At 40.1% G+C, this 10,651-nt stretch overlaps 1 protein-coding gene across 1 annotated transcript; it reads right to left on the bottom strand.

Annotated features, from left to right (window-relative positions):
* Positions 1–250: 250 nt before the first annotated feature.
* On the bottom strand, positions 251–6,356 carry LOC103811114 (guanine nucleotide-binding protein G(s) subunit alpha). Its single transcript, XM_009084065.1, has 6 exons — positions 6,287–6,356; positions 5,812–5,870; positions 4,103–4,223; positions 2,954–3,084; positions 2,378–2,445; positions 251–1,513 (listed from the first exon to the last, which is right to left on the bottom strand). Exons 2-6 carry the CDS (start codon positions 5,867–5,869, stop codon positions 1,367–1,369), a joined length of 525 nt encoding a protein of 174 aa, XP_009082313.1. The 5' UTR covers position 5,870; positions 6,287–6,356; the 3' UTR covers positions 251–1,366.
* Between the last annotated feature and the right edge of the window lie 4,295 nt (positions 6,357–10,651).

Here is a 10,651-nt window from a genome sequence, read left to right as displayed (position 1 = left end):
AAAAAAAAAAAAAAAAGACTATGAATGACCAAAGACTAACATTGATAATTTGTAGCAAAATTTGGTTTATGTAGAAACAAGCCATGTTTTTTGCATTTGGATAGAGATTTTTTTTTTTTAATGACTTAAAGCTAAAAATTAAAAAGCATGATGCTGCAACATCTGGTCACTTGTTGAAGACCTCACTTTTAAAGTGGTTAAGTTTGCAGAATTTGTACTTTTTTCTTTTTTTTTTTTTTCTTTTTTTTCCTTTTTTTTTTTTTTTACTAAACAGTATTTTTCCTTCTTTTATAAACCAGAAAAACTAAACTACAGATAAATTCTCCCTACCTTGAGCTAATGCTGCAGATAGGGTTGACAAAGCTGTACAGCGCAATCAAACATACTTACATCTTAGCTCATTGTACAGGTACAGCCATAATCAAGGCACAAAGATCTTCTACAAGTTATTTTCAATAAAGTTGTACAAAATAATACATTTTACAGTCTGTACAAGAATAATAATCCAGCAGTAAAATAAAAAATGAGGGGAGGGAAGAAGAAAAAAGAAGGGAAAGACTGTGAGGACTACAGTCCAGATAATGACTTGAGAGCAGACGGGATCATCAGTGGACAAACTGAAAACAGTGTGTGGTTAACTCTTTCTGCAATCACAGGCCACAAGCAGTTCAATTCAGAAATGTCCATGGTTGTCTCTAGACCACCAAGACTGGTTTTAAAAATACCCTCCTGAAAGGTAGCAGTTGGTTTTTGCACTGTCTAGGTCTGTTGGAGAACTGTCAGTATTTCCGCCCAAAGCCACATTTACAGTCAGAGAACCAAACTCAAGGCTCTGTCTTCAAACTTGGTCTGTGACTTGGCACCTTCGTTACTCGGATGCAGTGAGGGATACAAAGTGGAGATCACGGGTTAGAGGATTATGCCCACAGCAGTGCTAAATTACCTAAAGTTTTCTCTCCCCCAATTTGTAAGGTTTAATTTGTTTTTCATCCCCAATTCTCTCAGGTGCTCAACATTCAGGGCATTTTAATTAATTAGTTTTTATTTCTTTTTTTTTTGGTTGGTTGGTTGGGTTTTTTCTCTCTTTTTTTTTTTTTGTTAATAACAGTGTTAGGGAATCCTCATGGAAATGGCCTTGTAAGTGTTAGGGGCCATCTCAAACTGTCCGAGGGGTACAAAAGCAAGCTTAGAAGTGCTGCTATTGTCCAGCAAGGAGAAAAAGTTGAGGGGTGCAAATCAATGGGAGATTCAAACAGTTCTCTTCCACCCTATGTGGGCAAGGGTGGGGTTTTTTTCTCTCTTTTTTTTTTGTTTTGTTTTTTAATAAGGAATTAGGAGTCCAAAACACAGAAAAAAGTGCTCTCCATCACAACAACTCGTATTGGCGAAGGTGCATGCGCTGAATAATGTCCCGACAGTCATTGAAAACCCTCCGGATGTTCTCTGTATCCACGGCACATGTGAAGTGAGGATAGCAGTAGTGCCTTCCATCTCCACTTGCTGTGCTGATTCTCTGTTGAAAGGCAGAGAGAGACACTGGGTTAAAATAAAACTGGCAGGGGAAAACTCCCCCCACGTTCTCAAAGCTCTGCTGGATGAAGGTGTGGGAGTTGTGTCTGCAGAGGGAGGAACTAAGAGGCAAAACACCCACAAGGTTTCAGTCTCACACCTACAACAGGAAATGTAAAATGATCAGGATTACATGGGGAGAAGGTCACTGCATGCTGGGGAAGTTCAGAACTGAATGAGAAGTCAAGAAAGTGCCATTATTTCTGTGTAGCTCTGGTGATTTCAGCAACACAACTCCTAGTCCACGTGGCCATGAGGAGCAGGATTTTGCCTCCCTGTACAAGGCTTTTATCCCTGCTTTACACTTAGAGAAAACTTCCCTCAACATTCTGTTCTGCTCCATTTTAAAGTGAGTGCACATTTTGATTGCCAGGCTCACCTATTAAACATAACAAACTATGTCTATTATAGCTTCAGCTGAGCAGCAATGGGAGAGGCAATATGAAAAGGAATTAATATTTGACTGATGATGCATCTTTTGCTCAGTCTCTATCTTTAGAAATAACACATGGAATAAAAGTGTGGCCCCATCAAGAACAGCAGGACTTCACTCATCGTTCTGTGAGAGGTTTCTCAACTCTCACCAATTCTTGTGCTATTTAATTATGTCCTGTGTCAACAAGCAAATACCCAAACAGCAGCTAAGAAACAGCAGCAAAGCTCTTAGAGGTAACAGTGTTTTGGGCAATGTGGATGTTAAATATGAACAAGCCAAGAAGTGACAGCATTTTGCAACAGAAGAAGGTGCAGAAGAGCTTATGTTTGAGAAGAATCACGTAAGCAATACGAAAAGAAAGGAAATACTTACAAGAAACTCGTCTCTAATAAAATACTTGGCCCTTGTAACTCTGGGATCCTCACCAGGCTCTGGTGTTGCTGATTAACAATAAAATAAGCATCTTATTAAAACAGGTATTTCCTGGTAATAGTACCTAAAAATCTTAACTTGTTCTGTTTTCTGCTCACATATGACTGAAATATACTTGGCAAAACTGACTATGAGATAAACCATAACATGATTTAAACCAGCAAGTTCTGAGGAGAACAAAAGACTATTAGAGTGGGCACAGTCCCAGGCATTTGGCAGGTAAGAGAAATGACACAGGTATAACTAAGGGGAGTGCAGAGGACATATTTGTGACAGAATGTCACTGTGGTCTACACCAAAGTCACAGGATTTTGTCAGGATGAACTTATTAACAGATTAAATGTGCAAAAGTCAGAATTCCCTCAGTATTAAACCCCTAAAATCTGACATGACATTTTGGCTGAAAGACAATGGAGATTACATCTACTTAAGACTTTTCAAGTCTTAGCTGAAGTTATCAAAAATGTCACAAATGTGATTGAAAAGGAAATGAAAAATTACAAATCAAAATCTTACCATCATCTGGTGTAGTGTAGCGAGCAAATTCTGCAAAGTAGTCTTCAATTTTAGATTTCCCTGCCAAAACTTTCTCTGCTAGCAAATCTTGTTTATTCAGGAAAAGGATTACTGAAATGGTCCGTAGCCACCTGTGGGAAGGGAAACCAAGAACTCTGAGAAGGCACAGTCCAGATCACACACAGAAACTTCAGCCAGGTCTGGAGAAAAGAGTCATATGACAGGGTGGAATAATTCTGAAAGGTTCCTTTTATACCTGAATCCCGAGGGTGTAATTCCAGGTGTGCACACCCTGAGCTTGGGTTGTGTTTCTAGTGTGGGCAGTGGCCACTTTCTGCTGCTAAACCATCACACAGGTGAGCACACCCACTTCTCAGTGCTGCTCTATCCCTGCCTTAATTACCTCAGCCTCAATATGGCAACTACCAATTAGTATCTCTCCAGAGCTCTCTCCAATTAACTGTGTCAGACACCAATGTACAGGTGAGCAGCTGTGCCCAAAGATGCAGCCTGGACTGTGCTGTGGGATAACAGAGCCCACACTGCTGTGATGGTTAACCCCAGCAAACAGCCAAGCACCACACAGCTCCTCACTCCCCTTCCTCCTCTGGGGGATGGAGCAGGAGGGAAAAAGAATAAAACCAAAACAATTTGGGGCTCAAGCCCAAAAAAATATATGAAGAATGACTAATAAGTGAAGAATAAGTGGAAAAGAGGAGAAAACAAAACAAGTGATGCAAAGGCAATCACTCACCACCTCTTGTGGGCAGACCAATGTCCAGCAAGGAGATTAACCTCCCCAAACCTCCTCTTTTCCCTCTTATTGCTGAGCATGACAATATGTGATATAAAATACCCCTCTGCTTAGTTTGTGTGTGTTCCCTCTCAACCTACTGCACATCCCCAATCTATTCCCTGGGGGGCAGAGTGAGGAACAGAGAAGGCCTCGATGCTCTGCAAACACTTCACAACAGCTGCAACATTAGTGTGCTATCAGCATTGTTTCAGACAAAATCCAAACCCTGGCACTGTATGAGCTGCTATGGAGAAAAATGAATCTGTCCCAGCCAGGCCCACACACAAGTCATGACTGTAGTGTAGGACAAGTTAATTTAAGTGACATGAGCACCAAAACTTCAATGCACAGACCTGTTGTTCCAGATACTCTTGAAGAGGTTTAGTGCTTCTTGAAGCCGATTGGTCTGATTGTCCTCTCGGATAACCATGTTGTAGCTACTGCTTGCCACCACGAATATGATAGCAGTCACATCTAAAGCAAGAAACACCTTCAGTTAATACCAAACTGCAGGAAAATCAGCCAGGAATCCCCAAGTTCAATAAGAAGCTGCCAGACATTCAGCTCCATGCAGAGAACAGGCTGCAATGCTGTTTGTTGGCAGTTTTATAGGTACCAGAAATGAAAAGAGAAAGTGGAGAAACCATGAAAGACAGGCAAGAACAGAGGCTGACAGAATGGCAGAAAAGGTAGTAAAGAGGAACTGAAGCAAGAGAGAAAAGCCAAGAGGAGAATTTAAAGAACATTTAAGAGGTGTAAAGACAATTAGAAAGAAGTCTGAGCTATCAGGAAAGGCCCTTGGGGGAAGACCTTAGAAAAAATGACACTTGTGATCTGTGTGAAGAGGAATAATGCCAACAGCAGATTGCAGTGAATTAAATCATGGCTAACTGCTCTGGTGCCCTGTAGTGTGCTATACTGCCCAGAGGCCTCATCTCTTTCCTAGGAGCTGCTCCCAGGAGCACAGGATCCAGGTTTCTGTGTGGCTGTGCTGCTCCAGACCCTTACACTGACTTCCAGGCTCATCCACCTCAGAAATCAGCAGCAGAAGAGATGAGTCAGCCCATAAGGCAACAGGAAGAGGAAAGAGGAGAGGTAAAACCCAAACAAATCCATTATTAATAGCACAGGAGGAAATATTGCACAGTAGTCCCACACATATACACAGTGTTCAGGTGATGCTCTGTGACAGTCACCACAGCAATATACCCTGAATTCCAAGTTGCATTCTGCTTTGTCTATTCTGTAGGGTCCCATTGTAACTTTTCTACAAAAAGGAGGACTTCTGTGCAACTTCATCAATATTTTGTCCAAACAACACAGAACAAAAATATTTTCACCAACTCCAGCTTTGTGTGGAGAAAGGTTTGACATCTAAACAGAGACACAGAGAAAAACAGTGAAGATACATGTCAGGATAGACACAAAACTACCTAATTTCAATCCTGTGGGAGCTCAGAATCTCATCACCTGAAGAAAACCGATGGGGACACTGGTGCTGAGAGACTCCAGATCTCACCAAATGTGACACCACATCTAAGAAGACAGATGCTCCCTACAATCTCATTCTGCATTGCTGGGTCAGTGCTGATGGGAAGAAGCCCCATGACATAGCACTGTGGCTGCAAAATTATGGTATTGTGATTTTATGCATATATTAATCATCCTGTTGTTGTGCACTTTGCATAGGCACATACACATGTAAACCTCCACTTGGAAGACAGAACATTGCTTGGAATTTATACTCACATAGCTGCAAATAATGCACAAAACCACCATCAAAAAAACCCTAATTAAATGAAGAAAGGGAAGGCAAGGAAAATGGACAAGCTGAAGTTATCAAACTTGAATTCCTCTCCACCTATGTTCTCCCTGAAGATGTTTTATGCAGTTACAGAAGTTTACAAGTCAAGAAAAATTCCATCCTGTGTGACTGTTAAGATCATTCCCTAAGGAGTTACATGGAAGAGACAATGACTTTGAGACAGTGAGGAAATGAAGATTGGACATTACAATTCTGCAGAGAAGTGTTTTATACAGCAAACATAAATTCTAGTCCTACCATTAAAGCACTGGATCCATTTCCGGCGTTCATCTCGTTGCCCTCCAACATCAAACATACTGAGGGAAAAGCATAAATTGAGTCAGAATACATTTTGGGTTGAGTTGTGTATTTTGTTTGGTTGGTTTTGTTGTTTGGTTTGGTTTTGAATGATATGTAAGAAGTTTTTGCTCCAACATATCACTGTATAAATTAGCCATGAACTCAATACTCAGAAAATGCATTAGCGAAAATAAATTTAAAACATTTTGTTCTTTGAAACTGGACACTAATTTGCACTTCATTTTCAAGCCACGCTACTAAATTTTAAAAAAAAAATCATTAAATACTTGCTTTCTATTAAACATCAACTTGAGAAATACAGTGGTCCCAATGACTATATGGTAGGTTCTCCTGCAATTTACCCATGTATTTGTCTGAGCTGTACTGAAAAAATGGAAAACAGAGCAAAATAAAAAGAAAAAAATAAGGATACTCACTGAAAATTTACTTTATCCACCTGAAACTTGGTTTCAAAAATTCCTGATGTCAAAACTCTGCATCTGAGAAGATCCTAGAGCATAAAGGGAAAGTCATTGAGTCAACGCAGATATTTCACAGTTTTTGCTAGATCCAGCCATGGAAATAAACCCCTTTTATTTAGTGGATGTTGTGCTGCAAAACCAGGGGCAGCACTGGAGAGTTAAGGGCCAGAGAAGTGTGAGCTAAGGCTTGTAAGTGATGTCACTTTGTAAATCAGATTTCACAGATGTTTGTGTGTATGTACACAATCCAAATGACAAAGCAATTTTGGTTGGAATACTAAATACACACAGTGCATGGCAATAGCTGCATTAGTACCACCAATGGCAACTGGAAAAGGAATGATATTTATCCCCAAAGACGAAGGGGCAGATGAACTGTGTAATTCCTTACAGAAGGTTTCCATACCTGGTCAGACGGGGTGTACTCATTCTGTTTGACTATGTCAATCTTGTCTAGGAAACTGGGGAGAAAAAGAAAAAAAAAAAGAGACATTTTTAATCATCAAATCAGAGAAAGGACTCAATGCTTTAGTAAGCATGATTGCCAGGTAAGTTTTGGTGCGTTTTTGTGCTCCCAGACTCTCAGAAAGCTGCGAACACAGCCCGCAGAGGCTCCACACGTGGTTCAGCTGCAGCCAGCAGAGGGCTGGGGCACAATGTCAGAAATCCATCTGGGAATCCCATCCCAGCCCCTCCCTCCGCACAAACACACCGCCAGCTGCTTTGGGGGCATTTATTCGCACTCATTGTACAATATAACCAATAACTCAAATCGATTTCCTACATGGAATTTTCCTGAAAGCAACACGAGTATTTTTAAACAACTTCTCCCCCACTATAATTCCTTAAATAAATGAAATCCCTAAACCGATTTCAGCACAAGTTGAGAGGGAATGCTGATTTTTCTGCTGATTGCTGTATCAGAGTTTCTATCTTTAGCAGCAGCACTAGGAAGCTAAACGGGTATGAAAAGATATATTTCATTCAGATCCATTAGGCATTACCTAAAGTCTTACCCTGGAGTCCTAAAGATTATTTTTTTTTGACCAATTAACTGTAAACTCCTAATTATCTTTTATCTTTCACTTCAACTCAAAGAGCAAAAATCTGAAGGAACCAATTTGTTAACTCTGGTGTTACTACAAGAGTTGAAGATGTGGTAAAGTAGGGCTCAGATTTTAGGGTGCTTTGCCCCCCAACCACACCAGGTACTCAGCAGGGCTGCACTGACCCTTTACCCCTAACATTAATGATTAATCACTCTTAAACCAATAGACTTCAGGCTCCCTTTGAAATTCCTTTGCCTGAATTGTTTTCTCTCTGAAGCAGAAATTACAAAGCAAAGCTGAGTTTTCCCTTCCTCTCTCAATGTGCATTAGCTACGGTCACAGGCACCAGTGGAAAGGGGGAAAAGGAGCCAAGTCCCAGATCACAGATCAGAAACCAACCCCAGTAACACCAGTACAGCTCTCAGCCCCAGTTTCAGCCCTCAAACACCTAACCAGCAGCAAAGAAGGTGAAAAAAAATTACATGTTTCAACAACAGCTTCAGTGTAACGTCCTTCTCACCAGCAGTCCAATCTTGTTTCAGAGACACACAGAAAGTCATTTTTGTTCAGTCTGATTGCAGAATTTTAAGCATTTAAATGAATCTTAGTAAACATGCACCAAAAAACGTGAGGCAAAGGGCAAAGATCAATTTCCATCACCAAACGTGACATGGGGACAGACACACAAGGATAAAGTGATGACAAACTGTGTTCTGCAGTTTGCAAGCTGATTTTTTTTCCCCTTCATCTCTTCCAGGCTTTTAAGCAATTTTATTTTGCTTTTTTTTAATCCAAAGGAAAGAAATAAAACTCTGTCCAGTACAGAGAGGATGTTAAGCACACACAACAACCTTGAGTTCCAACTAGCACGAGGGTTTCCACCCCAAATTCTCCCCTAAGAGCAGTTCCAGAATCATGTGGCAATTTCACACGTTGGAGGATGCTTGAAAAATGTTCAGAACAGAACATGTTCATCGAGATCCCAAGGTGATTACTGCAGTGGCTCAGCCTTTTGCTATGGATTTATCCAAGCATAACACAGGGTGCTGGGTTCCCCAGGTGGTGCCTTTTTGGTGTTGTTTTGGGGTTTTTTTTTTTTTTTGCTTTGTTTTGTTTTTAAACATTCAGCTAATCAGCTTAATGGATTTTGGAAACTGAAAATTAGAAAATAACAACAAGATATTGCTAAAACCTGGAACTGAAAGTACAAACCTCTTACTGTTGTTTATGCAGACTATTTTTAGGCCTATGATTTCCTTGAAAAACATCAGCCACATCGGAGCAGCAGTACTGTACTTGAGATGAATTCCAACAGCAATGCTCATGCCAGGTAAAACAAGTTCAAATGGAATAAACATTTCTTCTTCCCCCCCCAAAAAACAAGTTCCAACGTTCAGTAACATCTGATCCTCGTAACAATGCTCCTTGGAGAAGGAAGTCTTTCACTGTGTGATAGTTCCCAGAAAACCCACTCTGCTTCCAGGGGCTTTTCAGGCAAAAATGGAGCAAAGTGATATGTTAAATGAACATTTCCTCCTGTGCATGTGCCTTTTCATAAAGGTTTGCTCCAGCAGCTTTACAAAGGGCTGAGTTACAAAACAGCTTGATTTTTTTTTTTCCTCAAATGTAAAGAAAGGGGATTATTCTTTCAGTTGGGCAGTGGAAAAATAAATGTCTGTAAGGAGAAAAAAGAGGAGCAGAAATTTGATCCAGTCTGATGCACCTAAAATAAGGAGCAACAGCAGGAGCATGGGAGTTCAGCAAAGATCAATACACTGTGTCCAGAGACTTCTCAGTCAGGGTTAGTCAAGACCAAATCATTTACCCAGTAAATTAAACTAATAATCCAGTCAGATGAGAACAAAGCCTGATTCAAAATAAACACAAATTCACCATCATTAATTTCTATTTTTAATTCTTGCTATGCTCTACCCAAAACACAAGTGAGGCCACTTGAGTACTACTTTGTGTGCCGAATTCAGTGCTGTTAGAATTGTTCTAAGGCTGCTGGAGATGTGCCCATCGCCTGTGTCAGCACTGAACTTCCAGCGAGAAATACAAGTGACCTTGGTGAAATAATTCAAATAAAACTGTCAAACCACGAAACCAAATTTTATCCTGTGAGCAAAAGTCTTGCACCGAGTTACAAAGCCACTTTTTTTTTTTTTCTTTTTCCCCTTCTGTAAAATTTTTCCCAGAGATTATATGGAAAAGCTATTTTCCAGAGAGCAAATCATTCATGCAGCATCGCTGCCAATTCTCACTTAGGGCCAGATTCTGGACATGACTAAATAACAGGATCAGCTACTGCTCTGCTAAATACTGTCACGTAGTATGAGGCACTTTTGCCTGTGTTATAAAACATTGATACTGCTATGGCACATGCTGAGAAAAAAAGACAAAAATACTTTAGGTTATTTGTAGTCAGCAATACTAAGAAGCCTCTCGAGGACAGGAGCAACTGTGTCTCTGAGATACTGAAATAAAATGAATTAACAAAAAAATAAAACAAGCTGAAATAAAATCTGCTTTATTTTTGGGCCCCTTTTTAAGCTTAGGGAAGGAAAACCGTGAAATATTTTAAACAGATCTTTGTCATGAATAATGTGTCTGTAATTTTAAGGGTGCACTGAGGAGGAAGATTCACAGAGAGAGACACAGAGGTTTTCCTTAGCTCCTGCAGGTCAAAGTAATTAAGTCATACACATATCCTCAATTCTTCTTAAATTTTTACTAAGCCTATGATGTCGAAATCACGCCCCAATTTTCAGATCAAGATATATGGCAGGAACTGATTTATCCTGGAGTTGTTTCATACAGAGGGAGTTGCTTTATGCCTATGTGAAGACTTTCCTGGATGGGCAGTGCTGACCAGACCAAGAGCTACAGCTCGGAAAGGTGTGTGAAACCTTCCACCTTAGAACCACCACAGCTCTGCTCTTTGGGGAAGCACAGGAAGGGGAACTCAGACTGCCTTTCCTCGAGCATTTCCTGAGAGTCTTTTCAGTAAACAGTAACTGAAATTTTACTCTCTGTGATCTGACGAAATGGTTGGCAGGCAAGGAAACATTCATACATTTTTTTTTTTTTTTTTTCTTTGTGAAGAAGAGCTTTTGTTTTCAGTCTAGAACAACACTGGAAAGGTCTCTTCAAACTGACAACACACCTATATTTGAAGAACTTTATTTCCATCAGATTTCTTTTCCTTGTCAAGTCATAACTTGAATTTGTATACAAAATGTCTCTCTTAAAAGACACTAAGATTTC

Source organism: Acanthisitta chloris, unplaced genomic scaffold (assembly GCF_000695815.1).
Source record: "Acanthisitta chloris isolate BGI_N310 unplaced genomic scaffold, ASM69581v1 scaffold19401, whole genome shotgun sequence".
NCBI lineage: Eukaryota > Metazoa > Chordata > Aves > Passeriformes > Acanthisittidae > Acanthisitta > Acanthisitta chloris.
The sequence above is the reverse complement of the archived record's forward strand: the minus strand, read 5'-3'. Positions and strand labels throughout refer to the sequence as shown.

Excerpts from the sequence above, each read along its gene's own strand:
- LOC103811114 (XM_009084065.1), bottom strand. The coding sequence starts at position 5,869 with ATGTTTGATGTTGGAGGGCAACGAGATGAACGCCGGAAATGGATCCAG. Across the intron at positions 3,085-4,102 it reads AAGAGTATCTGGAACAACAG|GTGGCTACGGACCATTTCAG; the intron begins GTCTGTGCATTG and ends CCCTTCCCACAG. Across the intron at positions 2,446-2,953 it reads CTACACTACACCAGATGATG|CAACACCAGAGCCTGGTGAG; the intron begins GTAAGATTTTGA and ends ATTGTTAATCAG.